Genomic DNA, 26,305 nt, shown 5'->3' on the forward strand with positions numbered 1-26,305 from the left:
CTGTCCAGGTTTGAGTCTGGTCCTCTTGATCATCGCCTGCAGGGTAACTATATTGTTCATCATAGTCATACCCCATATCCTCATTAGAGCGTGTGGGTGAGCCTGCAGAAGTGTCCTGGCCATAGTACCTTACAGCTTCAAAATGGACAGGCGATGTTGAAGAATCCCTCTTCTTTTTTGGCGGGATTTGATATGAGTCCAGAGGATTCTCCGAACTGATCTTTCTTTGATAAACCGTAAGTTTGCCTGTGTCGGTGTCGATATGGAGCTTTGACTGATTATCATAGGAGGGCTCCTGGTACAGAACGTCCTCTTCCAGAGGATGACTCCTTTTCCCAAGTGACACAGTTTTGGTCGGTTCGATCCTTGTGTTCGGATCAAGCGCCTTAGGCCGTGCTGTTGGGGGCAGTCCGAATTTTATCGGCGGCTTTGGGCCCGGTGCTGATATTGGACCGACTGACTTCACCTTGTCCTCGCGCTTTTGGCTTTGTGTGGACTTCGGTGTTTGTTGCGTCGGAGGCGCGCTCTTCTTCGGTTCGACTTGTTCCTTCGAGGCGCCTTTGGGTTTCGGCTCGAGGGTTTTGCCGAGCTGTTGTTTTTCGACTCGGTGCCTCGGTTCGAGGGCCTTCCGAGACTCGAGTCCTTTGTTTGTGTCGCTGTCCGTCGACGCCGACCTCGCCGGTTCGACGTACTTGGCTTTAGCGATGGACTTTAGCGCACCAATCCTCGGCTCGACCCTCTTTGCGGTCGATCCCGCAGGGTCGTCGACACTTTTCTTCGGCATCGAAACCGATGTGGTCGCACTCTTTGATCCGAGGACTGTTTGCAGCAGTTTCGGTTTTGTTATTGTCTCGATAGCTTTCGGTTTCGCTTTCTGTATGGCGACCGATGGCTCGTGTGATATATTCTTAGCCGGGCCGAGACGCGGGGCTATAGAATGTTCGTCAAGATCTTGGCTAAGGCCCTTCGGCGATGCCTCGACCTGAGCCTTTGAAAGTTTTTGAGCGTCTTTTTGAGGCCCAGTACCCACTGTTGGGCCTGGTTCATCACTCGAGTCGTCATCGACGGCTCCGATGGGGGACACGTCGTCCCTTACCTCTTCGACGTTTTGTTCTTCATGGACGCGTTCTTCGTCGTCTTCATAGTAGTTGGAGTCGTGCTCCGAACCTGGATCCGACGCCTGTTCCGGATCCTCAGTCTCGACGACCTCATCGTCGTCTTTGTCGAAGATATTCACCGGGTCGGGCGCTGGCTTCGTCATTGTTTGCCGTGCTGCACGTCGGAGCCTAAGCGTCTTCTTCGACCGGAACCGAGCACAAGCTAGACTGTTGTCCTCGTTGTGGTCTGGTGATAAGCACTTGTTGCACACCGGGTGAACATCAATGTGCGGGTATTTAGAGTTACAAAGGGGGCATCGTTTGAACGGGCTCCGTTCCATCGACGATCGGGCCTCTGGTGTCGAAAAGGCCACGCGGCTCTCTTCGACGTCCTGGAACAAGAACTCGGCACCGATCGAATTAACAATACAGACAACCCCGAAAGCCTTTTGGCCTTGTAGAAAAGTTTCCAAACTTGAGTAAAGAAAAGTACATCCGAACCTAATGGGGGAAAAAAACAATCTGAGGATGGAGAGGATGTCCATGCGCACTGTAGTCCAGGGGAGGAGCCACCTATCTCGTGATACTTCGAAGACTCTTCCAGGACAACAATGTGCAATCATCCGGACCCAAAACTAGGCGGCGATCTATGCATAAGATGTGAATTCAGCAGCCCACATGCCTCGAACACTGGCTTACCCATATGCACACTCCCTCATGGCCACACATGTACAGATCCATACCGAAAGCAGAGAGGCTCTAAACACTGATCAGAAAATTCCTAAACCGAATAATCGCGGCATGCTTTTAAGACTGTACATATCTCCCTGCAAACCCCGCAGGGAAGGAGATGTGAAACCACCCTGGCCGACTCCCCGCCCTGCTGAAATTCCGGCCAGGATGACAAAATGCAGAGCCGTCCAAGCCCCACCCTCGCAACCCCCACCCTCGCCCTCTTGATGCTGTTGATCTAGACAGAAAAAACTGGAGAAATACTGGGTCGGTACTGCTTATGTATCCTTCAGTAGGAGGAGGTGGGGCAATAGATACTATTTATTTATAGTTTTGTATAGCGCGAACAAGACCCAGATGGGTATCGGAGCGCTCCACAATTTGGAGTGTCGTAAATAGGAAGGGAGTAAAACCAACATAATTTGAGAATGCAAGCAAGGAACAGTGAGGGGGTATCAAAAAACATCACATTTAAATAATACAAAGCGTGCTGAGAGAACAACAAACATAACTTATGAGAGTATAACCGAACAACTCTGGGCTTCACAAGTGATAGTCTAATATAGTAGTTAATCCAAGGGCAGTGAAAACTTTTATGTGGTTCTTTTTTGTTTAATATACAAACGCCAGCCGACACGTGTTTCATCAAGCAGGACGAAGCCTGTGAATCATCAGGGCTGTAAATGGCGTGGTAAGTATTCGGGTAAGGTAGAGTGAACGGTGTTGACTCTGGGTCATCGACGTCATGAAGTAAACAAGAGGAAATGGGTGCTTCCGAATGAACTGTCGGGTACGACTGGACGGTAACCTGCGGTAATAGGTTACGGTGCCGCTCAGTACCGGATGTGTCTAGAAACAGGTGTCAGCTGGCGTTTGTATATTCAACAAAAAAGAACCACATAAAAGTTTTCACCAACCCAACAGCTTCATCTCTGTTTGTCCCGGAACACATTGATACGAAATTGTTTATCTGACGTGTGCATAGTAATTGTTTGTATGTTTCATAATGTTCAGGCACCTCATGCCTAAATATTAGTTCGAGGTTACAGGGTTTCCTCTATACTGTCAGCACCGTTGTATTATAATCTCACCAACTGCCATCACCACACCCTACCCGCACTGTTTGAGCGCCCCTCCCCTGTACATGCCAAACCCACAACAGATCATACAATCCAAGGGCAGTGCGTGAGACAGACGAGCCATGGTCATTTAAGGCAAGAACTTGTTCATAAGGATTATTTTCACTAAATTTTGAAGGAAGTCGTTGATGAGATTCTGCAGACTTCCGGTGGGAGAGAGCTCTAGTATTCTTCTGTTCTTTTATCTGTATGGCGGGATGGTACTGTCTCCCTTGTGATGAAAGGGACGAGGACAAGTGGGTCCTGTGGGTAATGCAAAGTTGTGTAGGTCTCTGTACTGGATTGAGAAAAGAAAATAAATATGTAGGAGCGCCGATCCCCATGATGAGCTACGTTAAAAAGACAGCTCACAAAATAAGCAATTACACAGTACTGCAGATAGAAGCTACACAGCAACCACTGAGGGCATTTACCAGGTCATCATGGCTTTATTGTCTTTGTGCCAGGTGACCTTTCACCCAGTACATCGAAAGCAATCTAGACAAGGTCAATGCTTTTCAAGCACATTGATAAGAGAAAGAAGCAGGTTAATGAATAGTTCTCTGTGCAATGCCCTTGTTTGATGGACATACTAGTTACTGTTCTTGTGGGCTCGTATTGCTTGGGCTGTACAAGCGCGCACACGTGTTAGCTGCTCTGAATGGTGGAGTTTTGGGGTCAAAGGACACAGTCGCAAGTGGGATGGATTGTGCCCCAAAGGAGCATGTTCTCAAAAAACTCTAAGGCAGAACAAGCATAACCTCACATCAGCGGTTCAGGTAAGGTACAGATTGTTGCACACCAGTGGAGTGCTGCTGTACCCGACATGCTTATTGGAGCCGCAACCTTTACAGACATGGAAACATGTTTCTGTAGTAGTTACGTATTGGTAAAGAGTTTGTCATTCTCAAACTGTAGCAGATTAGTTTAGTGTTCGAATAAGCTCACTTTGCGGTTATTAATACCCAGAAAGCCTTTTATGCGGTCACGTTACACATACTTTTCAGAGGATATTTAGGTGTACCTTAGAGTCTTGCAAACATCGGACATCCTTCACCTCAGCCTCTGTGCGAGTAGCCACTGCCCCTTCAACCCCAAAGAGGAGCAGTCTCAGCTATGTGCAACCTGATGGCTACTGCTTCACCCTTACATCTTCAGCCAAATTCTTGGGTTACTTACTTTACTAAGTTCAAACTAAACACCAGACCGTCTTGTAACAGACCAGCCTTTTCCACAAGATCAGAACACGCTGCTCCAGGCACAGAGCTTAAAACTAGTTTTCACTCTCGTCCTCTCTCACAATGATGTGAACTGTTCACTATGAACTATACAAACCTTTGTAAAAGCTACTTCCACGTCTCCGCACATCTGATCACCAGGCAATGCAAAAATGACAATCAGAAAAAATGCTTGAGTACCCCCACCGCCTCCCCCAAACGTGCATCAAATTCAAGCCACTTTACACCAAACACAAAGGCATCCACTTCTGTATCTGGACCACTGAACTGAAAAACGTCTGGTGACCAGTAACCTGACCACAGTCCCTGTGAACCTACTAACTGTTGATCTCAAAGCGCACCAAGGTAAACCAAGAAGGGAGGCCTTCTCACCCATCAGCTTTTTACCATGGGACAATCATCCCCAAATTCAAGAAGGGTCCTTCACTTTGAACCTTCATGAAAGAACTTAACATCCATTTCACACCCACTACCCGATTCCCCCATTACTCATTCCTCTGTTGCACGGTGTTGCTGCACTGGTGCCTGTGACTGTAGTTCCATGCCTGAGCTCTTGTAAACGTGGCGGTTGTGCTTCTAAACCCCGGTGCAGTCACGTAGGCCCATGTACAAAACTGATGCGCCTGGGACTTGATCCTCACAATATAAATACCCTTAACAAAAAAAACAATTAGTCGTTTTTTCTCATTCTGCCCTCCCTCCCCACCTGCCAACCTTCTTGTATTTCTTCTGCCAAGTCCAGTAATGGGTAAGCACAAAAACATCCCAGTTTGGTGTTTTTCCAGGCACTCGCTGATTTCGCATACCATGAAAGACCTTCTATCAAATACAGACAGTAAAATGGCTCCAATCATTTGCCACTCCTTACATGCCATCTGGAAGTGCTAATGCAGGTCTCTAACTTTCTGAAACATAGAGGATTTTAAAAATAATATTTGTCATCACTAGGGATAAGAAATTGAAAATAAAGTGTGATACGGCAACGCATTTCGGTGGATTCCTTTTAATTCCATCCATACTCCAAGAAGGGAGTTAGAGTAAGGGCTGTAGGTTTAAGAGTTACTTTACTTTTCTTGTGTTGGACTTCCAATTTGAGGCTGAGAGGAACTTGTATTAAAGATGTGCAAGCGCACAATAACTGGAGAGAAGGCCAAATATAAAACAAACTTGCATCGTAATTTGCAGTAATCCCTAATTTAACCATGTTAGTCTGCTTTCTGCACCAAGAGGCCAAGCTCTGGTTGCTCGAGCCTTCAGGGGCTTGACATGTGGTACCTATGGAGGCCCAATGAAGTCTACTCCGCAGTCTGCAGCTTCCTCAGTCCATCAGCATACTGGAACTGGTCACTATTCTCATATTCAAACATGTCCAGCGCTACCTCACAGCTCTCTCGCACAACCCGTTCCTCATCCCGGGCATATGCCCGCAAGGTGTCCAGACAGGAGTCCTTTGCAATTGAGCCTAGCGCCTCGGCACATTCATGGCGCACCATTGGGTTCTCCTCTGCAGTCTCCAGCGCGGCTCTCAGCTGTGGGATGCAGGCCTCGTGCTGCATCTGCCCAAGTACATATCCAATCTCATGACGAAAGAGAGCACTGCCACACTTGAGCCCTGCAGAGGAATCAAGAAAACATATAAATAAGCAGATTAAAAGCACCTAGTCATCTTCATATACCTCCCCTCGCCCAAATTAAAAATGAGAGCAAGCATGCAAAAAATAAAGTCAGAGTTCATCAGTTAAATAAGCATACTTTCAATATATATATATATATATATATATATATATATATATATATATATGTATATCGGTCATTGCTATGCACAAGAAATAAGGAAGACTGCAAACTACCTGCTTGGGTTAGTTTTCGTTTTTCCTATATGCTGGATGAGGAAACGAAGTTCTGCTAAAATATATATATATATATATATATATATATATATATCAGGCAGAAGGACGTCTCGCAGCAGTCACGCAGCATCACAGACGAGGCAAACCCAGGTAATGGTGCTTAGATTTTTATTCCGCTCTCCACCACACCACCACTACGCGTTTCGGCCAAACAAGGCCTTGATCACATGATATATATATATATTACATGCTGTATTACATTTGAAGGTTGATGATTCTTTTCTATTTCTTAAAACTGCATCAGGTTCCTTGTATTCCCCACCCACCAAACATTTAAAGAGCGACTGTTTCATAAGTGGATTCTCTTCAGCCCTGAGACTACAGTAGCTGGCAGAGGGCTGTAGACCCAAAGTTGAAAGTCCGACATGCTGTATAACCATAAATCAAGAAACTGTTTCAACATGATAGTACTGAAACTCCAAAGACCAATTTCGTAAAATGTTCAACTGATCAAGAAACATCAAAGACAACTTCAAGGCTCCAAACAAAATACCCTCACATTCTAATATTTAAAGAATCAAAATATACAAAACAGTAGCACAAAATATTATAAATTCAAATATAAGAACAGCAGCAATTCCAACTTTATGTGAACCAGTGATCACAGAGTAACATTATGGTTTATTTAGTGGTAGATAATTAAGCCAATCCTTAAGCTATTTTGTAGCCTCCCTGCTATAACGGTACCTACCCAGCTAGATTCCTCATTCATTATTTCTGACAAGTAATGTTATGCGGCTTGCATTTTAGTTTCTCATTTTAACTCAGCCTCATTTTCTAAAGGTGGTTGGCACATGTTTTTCCTATTGCGAGAATGGCTCTTGCACGCATTTATTTCTGATAGACATTGTCACCTTATAGTCAGGACATTTAAATCCAGTGTCACACACATGCAGCACACAAGGCATTGTTTTATTTTTTGTGCTCATAAGGAGACGACTCTTCTGCTTTAGTCTAATTAAAATGATGCCCTGCACCTTTGGCACAGTGTGATAAGCTTGCCATTTTGTTATTTAAACCGTGTCCATGCTGAAGTTGGGGAAATGTTCACTTCTGCCAGAATCATCATGGAACGCTGCTGTAAGATGCAGTCCTGCTGTCCCCGACCTTCATCCTGAGACCGAAGATTGCTGTAAACTCAGTCGGAGGTGCCTTAATGGATGCACTAAGCCTGGTTTCCTGACATACAGTACCAAGGTATAGGGTAAGTCATTCCAATAGGCCTGGCAGATGTGTACTCCCGATATACTCTGTCTTTAGCATAGAAGCTAGCAATAGATGGGAGTAACTTTAGCAGCATTAGCAACAATTGCCATGATTGGCTTGTTTGTGTTTTTCACTATTCTAATAATGCTTATTAAAATGGGTCATCTTTCTTACAATCACAGTTCATGTTTTACTTACAAAGATTAGAGCTGTTAAATAAATGTTGCAATGTTGTATCTTTTCTTTGTGAGTACTTTGGGCATACAAGATTGACAAACGAAAAGATTAGACCTGAAACCACAATTTCCTTGGGAATCAAAGTCATGACAACATCCATACCTCTGGAAGGATACGAGTTTGGATGGGGTACGGTGAGCTAGCCAAACAGACCACCATTTACTGATTATATAAGAAGACTGAGACTCTGTATTCTGAAGTTTTGTTGTTCTAAATGCACAGTCCTACTGGATTAGTAAGAACCGTATAACAGTAGCCAGGTGATGTACTTTGTACCATTTCCCACAAGAGCAAAAAAAACTAAAACAATTTTGACACTACAAACATACAGCTGATGACAACAAAATAACATTTTACTATGTTAAGATAGTGCCGCATAAAAAACCCTATATATTGTGAACACAACTGTGCCTATAAAAAGACAAAATCATGAGAACATTTATCTCATCATTAATCAAGGGAAAATAGTTGTTTTTCATTCCATAACATGCAAGCTGTTCATCCTGTGTAAACATGCTGCTTACCCAGCAACAGAGTTACCTTCATTTCATTTACATGAACTGCTGAACAATGAGTGGATGCTTACAAATTACTCTTTGCTAAATTGCAGTCATTGTAATCTTTACTCCAAAGGAATAAAACCACCTAATGGAAAATGTAATTTCTTTTCCGTTGGTCTATGATTTTGAAGGAAGCACAAGGGGTCCAACATAACCAAAAGAATGTCTGCTTCTTCATCAACAATGCGCAAGACATTATACTAGAGACCAAACACTGACAATGACATGAAAGCGCCTAAATCAAGACTAGACGGTAATATGTTGAATGACAGCTAAAGAAACAAGCATTGAAAATGCAATAGGTCTCGCAATAGAAGAGTTTAACATTTTCCGTTTTGCAAATGGATGAGTGGCGTTGCGTGGGCGAGTGGCGTTGCGTGGGCGAGTGGCGTTGCGTGGGCGAGTGGCGTTGCGTGGGCGAGTGGCGTTGCGTGGGCGAGTGGCGTTGCGTGGGCGAGTGGCGTTGCGTGTGCGAGTAAATGATGGGAAGCGAAAGAGAGAGAGAGTTAAGGGAGGGAGGGAGAGAGAGAGAGAGAGAGAGAGAGAGAGAGAGAGAAAGAGAGAGAAGGGGAGAGAGAGAGAGAGAGAGAGAGAGAGAGAGAGTTATGGGAGAGAGAGAGAGAGAGAGAGAGAGAGAGAGAGAGAGTTATGGGAGGAGAGAGAGAGAGAGAGAGAGAGAGAGAGAGAGTTATGGGAGGGAGAGAGAGAGAGAGAGAGAGAGAGAGAGAGAGAGAGAGAGAGAGAGAGAGAGAGAGAGAGAGAGAGAGAGAGAGAGAGAGAGAGAGAGAGAGAGAGAGAGAGAGAGAGAGAGAACAAGTGATACCAAAAAAGTAAGCCATGCACGAGTGATTAACGAATGCTGATATTTTTAAGCCCACAGCAAATGTTACTTTGCCCAGTGGGAGAATATAAAAAATTGTTTGTAAAAAATTGACAGAGTGCGCAAACCACAGAGTTAATGGCCAATAAAAATAAATCCAAGAGCGACCATGTGAGTTTTAGGCAAAGGAGACGGTGAAGAGCCCCGCTGCCTTGGTTTAAAACAAGCATTGAGAGCCTGGTGGGTGTTATTTATTATATTGCACACATTCTAAACGTAGTGTCCACAAGAGGTCTCGGATTCGACTCTCGAGTAAACCGATGCACGGTGAAGCAAAGTCATTTGACAACGATCACACATTTTGTCAAGCTGGGAACCTACGATGATTTGAGTGCAGTTTTCTTGATTAAATGTTGTTTTGTTGAGTCACTGGATAAATGTTGAGTCGGACACGCTGAAGAGCCCCCGCTGCCTTGGTTTAAAACAAGCATTGAGAGCCTGGTGGGGGGGGGGGGGGGGGGGGGGGAGGGGGAGCCAGCGAGTGGGAGGGAAGGAGCATATGGGGATGGGGTGTGAGACGGTGGTCGTCCCTGGAAGGAGGGGGGGAGGAGGGGAGGAAGGGCTGGTGGCGCCAAGCAGAAAGCGGGAGAGTGTCAGCGTCTCAGCAGCAGCTGGCCTGCAGAAGTTACAGGGACTGCTCATGCAGTACACGGAAGCGGCCCAAAGTAATGGTTTTTAAACATTAACTTGACCCCACCTGCAATGTCCTGACAACATCGGCATGAGTGCGCCAAGGAAAGTCAGTGTGTCATGTTCACTGTATGTACAAGCAATATTGTGTAGGGGTGAAGAAAGAAGGTGAGGCTGCCAGCGACGAGGAGAGACTCTGGGGGCAGCGTGTAAGACATGGGCAGGAAAACCGAGTGCGTGTGAAGAAAAGTTTGTAGGGCTAACGTGAGCGAGAAGGAAGGGTGAAGAAAGAAGGTGAGGCTGCCAGCGACGAGAAGAGACTCTGGGGGAGCGTGTAAGACATGGGCAGGAAAACCGAGTGCGAAGGAAGAAAAGTTTGTAGGGGCAACGTGAGCAAGAAGATGGAGAAGAGTAGGGCTGGAGATGGGTAAATATAGATAGGACGAAGTGTGAGGAAAAAAAGAAACGAGAGGAAAGGGGAAAAGACGGGAAATTGAGTGTGAATGAGTAAAGAAGGGGTGAAATGGCGGGAGTGTCGTAGTGAAGGGTAGAATTGTTTGAGGTGAGAGCACATAGAGGCTATAATAAGACGGAAAAGAAGGCGGGAGATCGGGTGTGAGTCAGAGGGGCAAAAAAAATGGAAAAAGCTGAAGTAACATGGAAAGAGTGGGCGAGGAAAGAAGGAAAAAATATAAAAAGCAGATTGCGAGTGGAAGAAGCAGAAGAGAAAGAGCGAAGCGTGTGTTTAATAAATAAAGAACAAGCGGGATCCTTGCGCTGAAAGTTAAAATAAAAAAAACAAGACGGAGGGCATTGCTGTGGGGAGGGGGTGGAGGAGAAATGCACACGGCATGCACACGGCGGGCAGGGGAGGGGGCGGAGCGGGGAGAGCGGCATGTGGGTGTGAAGAAGCCGGGGCCTTTGAAGTGAAGCTAAGCTTCACTTCAAAAGGTGTCGGAGGAATGCGGCTGAGGGAACAGACGGCGATGCGGCTGAGGGAACTGATGTGCACGCGCTTTTAAGCTCAATGCACATGCGCATTGAGCTTAAAAGTCACGGACACTGCAAGGAATCGCCACGATTCCCTGCTTGTTAGTTAAAGGTTGTTTAAGCCGCAATAGGCTCGCAAGCTCGATGCGCATGCGCATCGACAGGCGAGACCTAAAAATCTGGCTAACTACTGTTTTGTCTAGTAATCTGAGCAGAGCAAATACAGTAGTACAAACATTAAAAGTTGGATAGAATACTTCCGTCCGATGATGAATAAGAAGTACAGGAAGACTTGGCATTTTCTTAAGGAACAAGGCAGATAATAGATCCAAGTAAAACGTTTTTACTTTCTTTAAAAATCTAAATATTTTTAAGAATGTTTCCTCCACTAAATTTGTTTTTTCTAAACCTGAGACACATTTCGTTTTCTGAATCCATTAGAGACATGTTGGCCATCAGATGAATTTTTAGAAGAATTCCCAATTTGAATACTGCTCGCAGTATGGTAAGTCTTGTTTTGTTACTAGTTAGATACCAAGTGGAAAGACCTGCGAGAGGGGAGGGTGCTGAGGTGGGTGGGGAGAGAGGGAGGGTATCTGCTCCCCTTCCCAACTAAAGTCCTGGAGAAAGCCATCAACACGCAACTCACGGACTATCTATAACAGAACTATCACCTTGACACCTCCCAGTCTGGATTCCGCAGCAACCACAGCACAGAGACCAATCAGATTGCCACTACAGATGACATCTCATTCCTTCTCGGCTGAGAGGCAGCGGCACTGATCCTCTTTGACCTCTTGGAAGCCTTTGACACCGTATCTTACCACAAGCTGATCACCAGGCTTCACCACATCGGAATCCAAGAAAACACACTCAAATGGATCACCTCCTTCCTTACTGGAAGAACACAGAAGATCCGCCTGCCACCATTCACCTTCAAACCCAAAGACATCATATGCTGTGTACCTCAGGGCTCATCCCTCAGCCCAAACCTATTCAACATCTACATGTCCCTCCCTAGCCAACACTGTCAGATCCCACAGACTGAACATTATATGCTATGCAGACAACACCCAACTTGTCCTCTTCCTCTCCAAAGACCCCGTCAGAACCAACTTCTACAGATGCATGACAAGCGTCACCAAATGGATGAAGCTCAACACAAGACAAAACGGAAGTACTGATCTTCGGTCACGACCCCACTCCCTGTAACTTCTCTTGGTGGGCCTCGGAACTAGGACCATTTCTCTCACCTAACAACCAAGCACTCTGCATCATCCTGGACAGCAAACTTACCATGAAATGCCAGGTCAATGTAGTCTCCTCCGCCTTCTTCCTCACACTGCGCATGCTATGACAAATCTTCAAATGACTCCCCCAGGACACAAGACGCACAATCACACAGGCCCTAATCACCAGTCAACAAGATTATGGTAATGCCCTCTACTCAGGAATCACGACTTACCGCCTACAGAGACTCTAGACCATACAGAACTCTGCAGTCGGACGCATCTTCGACCTCCCGCGATGAACCCCCATACCCTGCACCTCCGAAAATTTCACTGGCTCCCCATACAGAACAAATGCCAATTCAAGCTGATGATCCACGCATATAAAGCACTTCACAACCAGGGACCAACCTACATCAACCATCTCATGAGCTTTTACCAACCTTACAGATGTCTACGCTCCGCATCCTTCTCCCACAGGCCCTTGCATCCACCAAAGCAGAGGACGCTCCTTTTCCTACCTCGCGGTGAAAACATGGAACAACCTTCCACCACAGCTACGAACCTCCACTTCTCTTCCGGAATTCCGAAGGGCACTAAAGACTTGGCTGTTTGACTCAGACTCCGAGCCAAACTAGAGCCTGGATACCCTCTTAAGTGATTAGCCACGCCATAGAAATTCACTAATTGAGTGATTAACAGTAATCCAACACAGTGATCTTCTGGCTCACTAAGTCCTTCAGTTCCTTCTGCAAATATCGTAATAATGGAATAGCCATTACTGGGAGAATGCTGAAAGTCAATGGTTCTGCCCATTACTAGACTTACTCATATATTAACCACTTGGAGCAATTACCCACTTAGAGCAGCAGACATTCTCCAAGATGCCACTGCAATCTCTATAAAGAAACTTTACACACTTTGAAATAGCCACTCTTATTACAAAGGTGTGAAACAGTTTGCTCACTGGACATAGAAGACTAACATGTGCCCCATTATGGGGGCAGAGATGATAAATGGAAAATAACAATGAAGGCCAAGAAGTGAAACAGAATGATGGCTAATGGAAACCAGGGGTAAACACTTTTAAATCAGTTGGTCAAGGAAAACTCACCATCGGCCAATGCCAGCACGGCAGCTTTCCCACCCAAGTTCCTAAGAGCAAACATGGCCCGGTACCGGTCAAAGAGTGGCAGAGACTCATTCAGGAGTGCCGCTCTCAGTTTCACCACATCCTTCTCTTCAAGAGGGGGAGCTGGATCCACGGATTGATATGGGTTTGCATCAGGGTTATCTTTGTTCTTCTGCAGCCACTCTATCCTTTTCACAGCGAGTTGACAGGTCTCCGCTACCTGGGAAGGTAACACAAAAAGAACACAGTGAATCAGTAACAATAAAGCAGCAGGTCCATAGGGTACTGATCTTAGAAGCCTTTTTCCCCATCTACACTCTCATATAAACATGTTCACACACAATAAAGACTATTTGTATTTGAGATGCTCTGGATACAATAAAAATGTTCTCTGGAGTTGGGTTAACGATATATCATATACTCAAGTGAATACATGTTCAAATAAACATACAGACACCAAAGAACATTTCTCGTTATTTACTGGATGTCACTGGACTATACCATGCTCAAGATCGCACTGCTACTGCGTGTAATAACTGAAGTTACACCTATACACTAAAGGAGGAGAGCCTCTGTTCATTCCCAGGGGTTACTACTGTGAAGACTACTCTTGGATAGACCAGGGACCAGACACTGTAGCATCCCCATCACATTTCACTAAGGTCACAAGAAAATATATCCCCTGTAACTACAACGACAAAGATCACAGACGTTCTGAGGAATATACACCTTGCAAAAAACAATGTTTTATTTCAGCAAAAACTTGTTTTTAAATCCCTTAAAAATTCGAGATGTGCATTAGTCATAATAAAATGAAGGGGAAAACGACCCTGTTATCGCGATATTCGGTTCTAGCAGAGCCCATTTTTTCTATGGAAATAATTTAAGTACTACAAAACCGGACCTGGGACCCATGACACCACAGAAGGCATACTGGAGGGTGAGTGGGGCAGGTGTATTTACTTACCTCTATCACAGGATCTGTACAATATTCTCTCAGAAGATCCAGGGATTCAGGGCTTCCAATGGCTCCCAGCGCCTCTCCTGGAAGGAAAGAAAGAGACACTAGGTTTAAGCATGGAGGATGAAGGGAGACATGATGTCTAGTACCTGTCTTGTTAAAAGTGGGTCAAGGCATGGAGAGGTGCGATGTACAACATACTGAAACAGCTATGCCTGAGGACTGCAAACAGCAGTGAGTGCAAAGTATCATCCGCTCGCAACCCAAAGACTGCTATACACGGATATTCCATATGCTGCAAGGTCAGTCAGCATCAATGAGCACAACATCTCTTTTTATTTGAGCGGCCAACTTTGTGATTGAGCACACAAAAAAATGAGAACAAAACATCTGTCAGAACCACTTCTTAGGCAACGAGAAGCACCGACAACGGGAACGGCTGGGCTTTCTGGGCCCTATTTGTTTTCGGAAAAGTGAGAGCTAAAGGTGTGATCAGCAATAGGAGGAGGCATTGGCTTCCACCTCAATGGCCAACTATCTTCAGCCCAAATCTCGGACAAAGGTGAGGCTCACTAAGGGGATGGGACTGCGGACAGCGCTCTCATTTATCAAGAAGAGGGAAGGTTGTTCATGGCTTTCCTTACGGTCTACTAAAGAAGGTAGATTCACAGAAGCAAAGATACTGGCACAGGGAGGTCAAGTGGAGAGCTTTCAGAGCGTGCAAGGGGTAGTCCTTCTTGATGGTTCCCAACCTATTGCACTAAAATAGGCTGTGAGGCTTCCTACATGAAATACACTATATGACAATGTTCATATAATGCCTATGTTGGGTGAATCTTTAGTGAGGGGTACCTCTAAAAGACGAACTGTAGGTAAAACGACTGCCTCTAAATGAGGGCCACCTCACTGCCTGGTTCTCTCATAAGACAGTCTGTCCTGTACATAAACAGGAAAGCGCCTGTAACACAAAGGGTTGCATGGTACTAGTGCTTTAAGGTGGATGACAAAGAAATTATGAGGGCATTGCACATCTTCCTTTATAGGACAGTGATGTAAGCAGCAGAAATAACTAAGTAGGCATTATAGAGACGTGGCCTGCAGCTATGTAGCTAAGGGTGTGGTCGAATTAAAGTAATGAGTGTCAGACATCTAAAAAAGTAATCATTGCTTCTATCTTTATTATACAGCGAATACCAGAAGGAGTGTTGGAACTATCGCGCCGGGACACTCTCTGAGTAGCCGTGCGCTATACAAAACCAAGTATAACATAACATAACATATCAACCAATCCTAACTGAAAAGATAATTGCTATCTCATCCTGTGTAGGTATAGCATAATAGGGTGACACCCGGTACTCTCCTTGCTGCTAAAAATCTGTCACATGTAATCAATGTTAAGGCAGAAAGCATGGTTCTCTGGTGAGGCATTAAAGACTCATTGCAATCATTTGCCAATGTACTGCCTTTCGATGATTTTTATGATGCAAGTCGAAGTCCTAAAATGTAAAATAAATGTATTTCCACTACTTCTTCAGAGACTACTAAAAATGAAAAGGAACCTGTACCACAGCACTGAGCTACCAGAGAGCGGGTGCAGAGTAGGTTTCGTGGCACAGTGGGCCTTTTGACTGTGTGACTATAAAGGACACCCTTCCACTCTCTGTTTAAGAAGCCGGAATCCCCTATAATCTAGGGTCATTCTCCTTCTGCGTTTTCAGGTAGGACTCGCCTGAGCACATTAGTTATTTTTTCACCATTTTCCCTCCTTACTATGTAAGCAGGCGAATAGGCCCCAAGAGTAATTAGAGATTCCTCGGCCTGCGTAATAGGGGTTTCTGTGACCATCCAAGTGGGACTTGTTGGCTGTTTGTCTTTAGGCAAGAATACAAACTGTGTATTCTACCTGCAGCTGCCTTACTGTTTGCGGTAAGGATTGCCTGGACAGTGTGCTCTCCATGCCACTGGAGTGAAGCAAGCCTGGCTGATGAGGGGTGAAACTCAGAAACCGGGTCTAGGATGCTGGTTTCCAGTTCAGGTAGGACCGGGCTTGGCAGTTCAGGCTGGACTGTTCCCATGGGGAACACTGTCAATTCTGCTTTGCATATGGCTGGGTACGACCTGGGTTGGCGAAGTGAGCTTAAGAACGATGATGGAATGGAAATTAAAAAAAACTATGGATTTGGGACAGAACTCTGTACTGGGGTGAATGTATGACACTGTTCAGCATTTGGTCCATCAATTGTTCATTTTGCAAGGAAGCTTTCCCATACAGTTCCAGGGTTTCCATTGAGACTGAAGTTTGTGCAGTGCTGGTTGCTGATCCAGGACTTGGAGGTATCAGGTCTGCTGAGGTATATTATCTTATCTGAACCTTGCCAAATGCTTTATTGCTAATGGTTCTCGTTCGGGGCAGAACAGGTTATTTTTTCGCTCATTGTGCTACATGGTGTATAATAAAGATAGAATCAAATATTTATTTTTCAGAACGATGGCACTCATAACATGCATTAGGCCACACCCTTGGCTTTAGTGGCTGCTTAGTGATTCTTGCTGCCAAGACCATTGTTCAATAAAGCAATAAGTCTACTCTCCTCATCCTTTGTTTTTCATCCACTTTAAAAGCACTAGCCCCAAGCGACCCTTTAGGCTGCAGGAGCTTTAGAAAATATCACGATTAACTGGCTATACCCTGGGCACTGTAATTATACGATTTTTCAGAGGTTATTACATAAATATGGATTTGCCACATAACCCACCATCTGCTGTATAATCTACAGATTCTAAAATAAGTTTGAGCTCAAACAGAGCAAAAGTTATTAAAATGTGCTGATGTGTGTGGCATGCAGCAGAAGACACTTTGCAAAAGTTGACTGTTCAACTTTCAGTGGCGTATTGCTGTGTTAAACTAGTACATATAAGGTGAAACCATTCTCCTGACGGGTTAATGTGTAAAAATGACTAATTAATTAACAGAACGGATATCTACCAAATGTGCAGTATTATGGCACACAACTTGCTTTTTTCTTGCCGCATAATTCTGTGAACCTTACCCTACCACATAAGTTGGCCCTCCCTAGCCACATAATTCCAGAGTCCCTGCGTAGACTGGCAGTCTCACCCGCTTCATGCCGCACCATGGGCTCCTGCTCTCTGTCCATCAGGACCGTCCTGAGGGCCGGCTCGGCCGCGCGGTCCCCCATCTGCCCCAGGCAGTAGGCCGCCTCATGCTTGAGCAGAGCGGACGGGTCCTGGAACGCCCCGCTGATGCCGGCGATGGCCTCCGGGCCGCCCAAGGCGCGGAGGGTGAAGAGCGCTCGGAAGCGCTGGCTCAAGGACCGGCTCTGGTCCACCAGCTCCCGGCCGAGGCGCTGCACCTCCTCCGGGGGCACCATCTTTCCCCGGACAGCCTCGGTGTCTTTAATTGCAGCACCGGTGCTAAGCACAGAGCGCGGCCATCTTAGAACAGGACAGCGTAACAACCGGGACCAACCAAAGCCGGAAATACATATTAATACATTTTTAACGGGCAGGCAATGCTTGGGCGTTCCATAAAATACACTTCTTTATTTCTTTTAACTTCGCCGATTATAAAATTGAAGATGTGTTCTTCGAAAGGCAGCGATGAGCCCAATCTTTCATAGGCACGCACCCCTCTCCATGCTCCCAAATGGTAATGGCCGGGTTCGAAAATAGAAACAAAAAGCGGACAATGGCTGCACTAGGATACACGACAGAACAACGAAACAGAAGAAGGACGATATGCAACTCCAACTATCTGGGCTGCCCCAAAACTTTAGGGGAGGATGGATGCCAGTTTACTGTCGGTCTATGGTATGTAGTAGCTGCAAAGATTTATTTCTGTTTGCTCAAGTGTGGCACTTCTCTACTTTCGGTGTGCTTATGTGTGATATGTTATTGCTATAAGCGTGACCCTTTGAGTTGCACTTCACTGCCAATAGAACAAAGCTGTTCTTTCCATGGATTGCATACATATCAGAAAATACCCACTTTCTGCAACATAATGATTTAGGAGTGCTCCTAAACCAAAGTAATTTTGGCAAAAAAACACAAGGATAGACAAAATGTGTCAGTCGTCCAAGATATTGGACTGACTGCTTGCCAACTATAACATGGGTTTGCCACTTTCCCATCACGAACACTGACGTGTTCAAATACAAATAGAAGTATGCATGCACACAAGTACACAGAATATCAAATGTTGGAAATTGTTCTTTTTAGTTTATTTTCGAAAAATATAGTACCTTAAAACGTCAATATAATTATAAACACAACCACTGTAATCTGGTATGATGTCTGTGCATATTAAGAAAAGGGAAACTACAATTCCCAGAATACATTTGGTTATTAAATGTACACTATCGAATGGGCCAAGCATCTCACATTAACACCACAAGGCAAGTTGAGTTTCAACATCACTAATTATCTCAGCTCAGAGGATTGAAAGGGGGAGTAAGCCTGACCAGGATTTTAGATTATGGTCAGTTCTAGGAAGCCGGGGAAGTAGCTACTAAGCTACTTTGCCATAAATGTGTAGCGTTTCAGTAAATCTCCGAAGCAGTATACAATCAAACCAAATTTCACTTGAGTGACAGGGTTTACAACAGAATCTCTGAAGCAGAGCCAATGAATACGCAGCGTGATGTACAGAACAATCTTGCTGCATAAAAAATAACTTATGCATGATAATCTTTACTTTTAAAGACAATATTACAACTTTAGCATTGTCATAATCAAAAATCAACATTTGTTTTCTGTGATTACATTTTTCACTCTTAAGTTGCAAAACCTCCAGCAACATGGGCCATATAACACTTTTTAAACCCGGTGAAGAAGTGCAAGAATCTTTTATATATATATATATATATATATATATATATATATATATTACTTTTCTATGAAGGCAGTCATAATTTTTTCTGAGTTAGGTTCTTCTAGTGCTGCAAAGCAGCTCTGCTCACCTTGTGACTGCTAGTGTGAGCTTCGGCAGCCCTAGGCTCAGTTACAAAGATTAGAAGGCTCTGTTCTCAAGAGGTGCATACTATTGAAATCTAGTACACACCTTCTGGCAGCCAGCTGACATCCGTGAGGTGGGGGTAGGGACTGCCACTTGACTCACCTGTGCAATTTATTTTCCTTCGGAGTCAATAGGTTGGCTGCCAGCTCTATTAACAATCATTACTGTATAAAGGAGTAGATGGCAGATACCCGAGTTTTCATGGCAAACGTACAGCCAAAAAGTACAAGGTAGCATACATAGTCAATGGCACTGTAATCCTCTCCTGTTTTCCTTAAACAAGCAGCAGAGCCAGTTAATTAGGGACAACTTTACTTGCTCAGTTGATTTCAGCCATATGAAGTGCCACACATTTTCATGACTGTCTTCAAGCCTTGCAGTTATGCAAAGACATTATCTATACGTGTAAATCACACCAGAGCTGGTATTTTAGATTGTAGATTGGAAAATTGGTGGTAAATTTAGTTACTGCAGCATTACCCACAACACCAAAAACAGGTTATTCAATAAAAAATTCAGAGGCACAGTGTGTACTAATAGTTTATATACCGCATACCAGTGAATATGTTAAATTTATACAGAATATATGCAGTGCACATGTATTTCAAATTATACTGATTTTCATCACAGTTTTCTCACCTAAACAAATAAGCAGGCTTAAGTGATCATTATACCGGAGACACAAAGGTCTGATTAGAACCTTTTTTGTAACCTATGCTCCTATCCTGGGCTAGGATTCACTTGGTGCTAATGACGTAAATGTGCCCAGACATTTTTATTGTTTTACTTCGGATTGTGTTTTCAACTGACAGGTGAAAAGGTAACAACAATTGTTTTGATCTTGGCAACGAAGCCAAGGTTGGTGGAGTGTGGATAGTGCACAATACTCAACAACACATAACTTTTGAAAGTCATATGCATACACTACCCAGTACCACTAACACAACCTTCATACGGACATGACTCTCACAAATCAGTCCACAACCATGCCAGCCGGTCTTGATGGAAAAGTGTCAGTCAAGAGACCCACGCATCGGTCTGAATTCAGATCGGAATAGGAATCATTCATCCAGATTTGTCCCACTGAACCAGAACCACCCCTGTCTTCCTTCAGCCTAAACAAACACATCTTAATCATAAAGATTAAAAGTCAAATGCTGACCAACAAAATTCTCAACCTTTTTCCCAAAACAGTACGTAAGGAAATGTGTGTCAAATGATGGTGTTTCTACCAAGGCATAAATGTGGACACATGACACCAAAAAGCGTTCAATGTGCAGCTTCATGTGAACTGGTGAAGTTCTTGAAATTTCAGGCATGATTTCTACTAGAGGTGGGTGTTTCTTGCATAATTTACTGTGGAGTAAATATACAAAATTACAATAGATTACATGGAATTAGGCGAAGAGCCTAACCCAGCATTTGGCTCTACTTTTTGAGCACAAAACGCATCCCAGCATCTTAAATGTACTTAGCTCTATTTTCTTAGTGCAAAATGAAGAAGTGCTGAATGCAACAAAACACCAACAGTAGCAGCCATATGAGCTCATTAAATGTGTTATCCCTTGGCTTTTAAGATTGGGGTTTTGTACCAAATTACTCATACTTACAGAAATTGGCTTAATCGTGTAATTTTGCATCAAAAGAGTAAAGCAAAATTACTACAATTATTCGGATTACTCCAGTATAATAGAAATGTCACACAGGCCTAGTTTCTACCATTAGGACTCATAGGCACACTTCAAATCAATTTGTTGCTTAGAAGCTAGGTTCATCAACTTTTTTTGTATGAATATTGCACATTTATGAGAATAATAACCTAGTTGCCAGTAGTTACCAGGGGTGGATGGTGGTAATGGGCAAAAGTGGCATCGCCCAACCAGCCTGATGGGAGAGGCAAGGAGAGAATTTAAAAATGTCGAGCAGCTCAAAACAAATTACTACTTGCTGGCTGCTCCTTTACTTTTAATGGGGTAGTTGTGATAAACTGCAGATGTCCTGCTGCGTATGCACTTGCCCACAGAGGTCTTCTTCGACCTACAGCAGTGACATCATGGCAGAGGGTTTACAGAGTTACAATGTTGTGAATATGGCTACTTTTCAGGCGCTTTACACAGTGCCCTTAGGAGTTCACTCAATTCCATTCATTTCAAAGGCAGGGGAGATTGAGAGGAGACAGAATGAAATAGTGGGTGGCAACAATTAAACAGTCATAACAGGAGGGGTGAGCTGTAGATGGGGTGCAGCTGGCTGCTCTCTTCGTTCGTTTCCTCTCGTGTAGTGTGCTTTCACTTTTGAAAGTGTTATGTAGCTGAAACTGAGCCCTTGTTTGTTGCAGCACAGGCCCAACAGAATACAGCTTGGTAGGTACCCATTTCCCCTTTAAGCTGCAATTATTATGCTTTTTGTGGATGATTTCATTGCTGTTGAGCAGTCAAGTGGTGTTTACGCAGAAGACTTTAGTTTGTAAACTGGACCCAAAGGTATCGGCACGCATTACAAGGGTGTCCTGGTTACATTACACAAGGTCTGACATTTTTAAGAACCAGAAGGTTATGCTATTTGCCCAGAATCACGGGATAGTACGCATGAGATATTGAACTGCTTTCAAGAGAGTTGCCAGATTTAGGAAAAACATCAGCTGATTGGCCGGGTCAGATAAAGCGCTTTGTTTCGAGGACCTGCTGCAAGTCACGATGCTGCCAGCAGAGAATCAGCTCAACAGCGAGGTTTCTGTGACCTGAGCTATGTTGTGCTTTCTGCATATCAGCAGGCACCTAGGCACTATAGCTTGCCCAGCAGGTAGGAGGAGCAACCAATGTGCCTGTAACCGGGCGTCATTAGTGAAGCCAGGTCGCACAATTAAAACCCATATACTGCTTAGTGTGCCGGTGTTTCTCATACTGTGACACTGGCCTGGATTCACTGGTGAAGGTGCTCTCTACAAACCGTTCCTTGGGTGAGTAATGTCACGCTGCGTAAAGTAGCTGATGCTCATGTCAAGCGCTCCAATACCTTTGGAACGAGTTTGAGATTTATAAAACAGCAAACAACATTTGGAGTACTCCTCTGGAAATGCTCTGGTAACTTTGACTATTCTGAGCAGCTGAGGGCAGGTGGAGGCTTACAGTGAGGCCTCTGGGCAGTGGCTGGTGTTCTAAACTAGGCATATCAATGCCAGCCTTACACTTTTCAACGCGGCTTGTGCTGTCCGTGAGCTGCTGCCTGCCCCAGAAAGCGCTCATTGTAATGTTAAATTATGTTATTTAGAAAAACAAACTCTTAACATAACCCGTTCAGTTCAGAATCAACGCATTATACGGAGGAAAAGCAATTTACTCCCACTCGCCTTGCAGTTTATTTTCTAACACTGTAAAGCAGCAAGACAATGGTTTTCCCCGCAATTGTTTCCTGGAGTCTGGCAGCTCGATCACCTCTGAGATAGGAGGGGAATCACAGTTGGAGAGACACAGGGATGAGGGTAAGGATGGGGAGTAAGAGAAGCAGACTGGGTGAGAGATTGAGGCACAAGGCAGGTGTCTTGAGAGGAAAATGCATACATAGCAAAAAGAGAAAGGTAAGTAGTGGAGATAATGTGAAAGTGAGCCAGAGATAGAACAAGGAGGAACTTGTAGACAGCTGAGGGAAAGATAGTTAAAGTTCTACCAAGTCATGGGTTTCCTTTGCATTCTGGTATTTGTAGTATTCCTTTTTCAGTTAAAAAAAGAAAGCTACAAGTATCGGAACACAAATAAATCAGGAACAGATGAACTGGATGTTCCTCACATGTGGCCATTTGAAATCGCTAAAGTAAGCGATCCAGTGGAAAAGAGGAAGAAGATTAAAGGGTACGGTAAGTTAATGAGTAGAAGAGGCAATGAGAAGGAAGAGAGAGGGATGGAGAGGCAGTGCGACAAGGAGGATAAGGGAAGATGGATGAACTGAACGTCAGAAAGAAGGGAGGCAAAGGCAGGAAATATTGGTAAATCCGGTGCAAGGCATTTCAATTACAGTTGTTTTTCTGTGCATTTTTGCACATAAACTTACATTCACTGCTGACATTGGATAACTTGAAATTTATGAGAAATGAGAATGGAAAGGACTGGTAAAGCCAAGAAACAATGGGAGTGGGTGGGGGAGGGAACATACTGGACAAGGAAAATTAAGGGGAGGTACGTAGAGGAAAAGGAATGGAATCAACTAGCGGCAGGGGCAGCTCCTCCACTAGGTCAGAGGAGCGTCGCCCCACTGCTTTCTCGCAGTGCAAGAAGCAGACACAAAAAATAGTAAAACGATCATTTTATGTTTCTGCTTCTCGTACTGCGAGAAAGCAGAAGTGTTTGGTAGTGGGCGGGTGGGTGGGCGGGGCTGCTCTACGAGCAGGGGATGAGTGGTGTGCCCACTCCTGAGTGAGCATGACTGGTTTGGTCGGCCCTCTGCGGCCGCTTTAACCAGACATGCGTACTCTACCCTTTCTCCATGCAGGCTGCACTGCAGCCTACATAAAGAAAATGGCCTCCCCATAGGCGTCTGGCTGAGCGCCATCCTGCCAATCACAACGCTCCCATTGTAGTATTGTGATTGGCATAGGTGAGGGAGTCTGCCTGCTTCGTGTTTCTGCAGTATGCTGGAGAGCAGAAGCAGGAGCCAAGAAAACCCGGGACCGGGCCGGCGAACAGGTACATTTTTAAAACGTATTAGTACATTTACCCCCCACCCCCACCCACGTGCCGTCCTTGGACCACAGATTGCTCTTAACCGAGGCGGCAATTCCGCCGCGGTGCGTCAGTTTAGCGGAGTGGGCGGGGCCACGGCGGCCAACGGACGTTTGCAGCACTACGGTGGTAGTGCTCGCGACGGCCGTTGGCCGACGAACGCATATAAGGGGTTAAAAAAAATTAAAAGAAAAGTTTTCATTTTTTTCTTTTAAACGCAACCTGTTTTCCTTTAAGGAAAATGGGATGCATTAAAAAAAAAAGATTGCTTTATTTAAAAGCAGTCTCGGACACGGTGGTCTGCTGACCCCAGCAGGCCACCATCCCTGTGATTTTAGCAATACCTAATGGGTCGCAAATTGCGACCTACCTCATTATTATTCATGTGGTAGGTCGATTTGCTACCCCCTCAGAATCGCTAAATGAAACTCATGGAGTTTCATACATTAGGAATAGCGATTTACCTAATTGCGAATTGCATAGAATTGCAATTAGGTCATTGCTATTCCTAATATTGATACATATCAATGTAGCATGCCGGAGGGAGGGTTACTGCACTACACAGCGGCAACATACATGGGCACTGCACTTGTGCTCCATGCACGGCACCTCACAAAGAAAGGGCATTTGGGGCTTTTTTTTTTTTTTAACGATCCTGTGGAGAGATTCCCCATGAACATCAATTGTGACAGTCATGCACACTTGCTGCGCTTGCTTGCAAACTATATATAATTCAAGACTTGACCTCACGCTCACCACTTTCAAAGTCCATCTACCGCCACTGACAGTTACTCGCCTACCTTGGCCCTATTCATCGTATCATTAGCTTCCCACCCCTGCTCTGGTAGTTACAAGCCTTCCTGCCTGTCAGCATGCTTTGCACACTGAGTTAGGCCGTGTGAGCATCTTCCTTTTGTGCCTCCTTCATGCCCACTCCACCCATTGCTTTTCAGTGGTTTAAGTGTGGACATTTTTCATGCTTAAGCCAACTAAAATGAAAATCATTCAAAGAGCCTGCAAAATTAAAATGCCCCTTAAGTCGTTATTTGCATCGGCTGGAATTACGCCAACATTAACCATATGCCAAGTCTGCCGACATTTTAGTGGGCACTATTACCACAAAAACAATTTGAAGGCACCTCCTCTTAATACTAACTTCTATTACTGGGGAATCTCAGAGGCCTCTTCCCAGAATGAGATGTACAGAGAGCGAGTGGAAGCAAGTCATATTCAAAGGTGAAAATGCGTTAAAAAAAAATATTTCCTGACAAGTCTGTGCCTCTAAATGGCTAGGATGACTGGAAAAGCAAAATTCACAGTAAGTGTAATAAATTGTCAGGGCCACTGGAATTATGTGATTCTGCAAATGAGGCATTTTCAGCATAATCATGGATTTAATGCACTAGCTACAGAATCCACCATCTGCTGCCTAATTTGCAGATTTCATAGAAAAACAAGCATTGGCATGGCCAATAGGTCTCGCATTTGGGACCTTATTAGTATTTAGTTATGCAGCACAATATCCCTGGTGCAACAACATCAACTGTTGCGTTGCTAAACACTTATAAGGTCCCAGACACGAGACCTATTGGCTATGCTAATGCTTGTTAAAAGGGGTTGCGTTTTCTTGGAAAGGGCGTTTTTACAAGAGCTGTGAGTGTAGCTGGACGGTTAGTGTGAGGTGAGGGTTAAACCACGCAGTAAAGTGGTTGAGTTATATTACAAATACTCACTGTATCGTGTACACAAGTCTGAAACCGCTGTCTTATGTCTGGGCTGGAAACGCTTGTTTTGTAAACGGTATAAAATGCACTGAATAGCAACAGGTTTCACATCCGAAATTTTGCTGGAATATCGTGGTAGTCCATACGAATGTAATTAAGGTACATTCATCGTGTGGTGTTTGATAACAGCAGGCTCCCTACGATTTTAAAATCACTTTAATACCTATAAATTAAAAAGTAGTCTGCGTTGCAATGTTTTGCTAAAGAGTTGAGTTTTACTATCCCTCAAGAAAATGACGCTAAAACACGTTTACAGTGTGTGTGGCGTTGCGTGTGTGAGTGGCGTTGCGTGTGTGAGTGGCGTTGCGTGTGTGAGTGGCGTTGCGTGGGTGAGTGGCGTTGCGTGGATGAGTGGGGTTGCGTGGATGAGTGGGGTTGCGTGGGTGAGTTGCGTTGCGTGTGTGAGTGGTGTTGTTTGGGTGAGTGGCGTTGCGTGGGTGAGTGTGGTGTTGCGTGGATGATAGCGGGCTTGCGTGGGTGTGAGTGGCGTTGCGTGTCTGTAAGTGTTGCTGTGTGGGTGAAAGTGGCACAGAGCCTTTGATGTGGCCACTTACTGATTAGCATTATTAAAATCTGCATGAAAATGTATTTTATTATTACTATTTATTCTTTGCCAAGCAATCATCACTGATCTGGACATAAGTTGTTGGCATAAGGCTTCAGTTTCATGGTTGACTGGGAAATGCATTTCCTTAAAAAAAACAATTGAATATTTGAATTGACAGACTTGAGATGCGTGTTGCGCCTTTAAGTACAAAACATTTTACAGTGTAGAGCAAATAGCGCTTTGAACAAGGATTAAAACAGTTAAAAATGTATGGAGGAGTCTTTCATCTTTGCCACTTTATTAC

The 26,305-nt window shown here is 44.5% G+C and overlaps 2 protein-coding genes across 4 annotated transcripts in view; one reads left to right on the plus strand and one right to left on the minus strand.

The window, feature by feature from the left end:
- Positions 1–2,096: 2,096 nt before the first annotated feature.
- Positions 2,097–17,409, minus strand: DOHH (deoxyhypusine hydroxylase). Its single transcript, XM_078669958.1, has 4 exons — positions 17,039–17,409; positions 13,927–14,003; positions 12,942–13,179; positions 2,097–5,797 (listed from the first exon to the last, which is right to left on the minus strand). Exons 1-4 carry the CDS (start codon positions 17,310–17,312, stop codon positions 5,481–5,483), a joined length of 906 nt encoding a protein of 301 aa, XP_078526084.1. The 5' UTR covers positions 17,313–17,409; the 3' UTR covers positions 2,097–5,480.
- Positions 17,410–17,614: 205 nt separating this feature from the next.
- The window catches only part of FZR1 (fizzy and cell division cycle 20 related 1), a 94,048-nt gene continuing 85,357 nt past the window's right edge, over positions 17,615–26,305 (plus strand). Inside the window, exon 1 of one of the 3 annotated variants that reach the window (XM_078669952.1) lies at positions 17,615–17,751. In XM_078669952.1, the coding sequence (XP_078526078.1) occupies positions 17,630–17,751 (122 nt within the window). In that variant the 5' untranslated portion in view covers positions 17,615–17,629. The remainder of the gene's footprint in view (positions 17,752–26,305) is intronic. The other 2 variants (XM_078669953.1, XM_078669955.1) reach the window with 2 other exon arrangements.

This window comes from Lissotriton helveticus, chromosome 12, assembly GCF_964261635.1.
Source record: "Lissotriton helveticus chromosome 12, aLisHel1.1, whole genome shotgun sequence".
Taxonomy (NCBI): domain Eukaryota; kingdom Metazoa; phylum Chordata; class Amphibia; order Caudata; family Salamandridae; genus Lissotriton; species Lissotriton helveticus.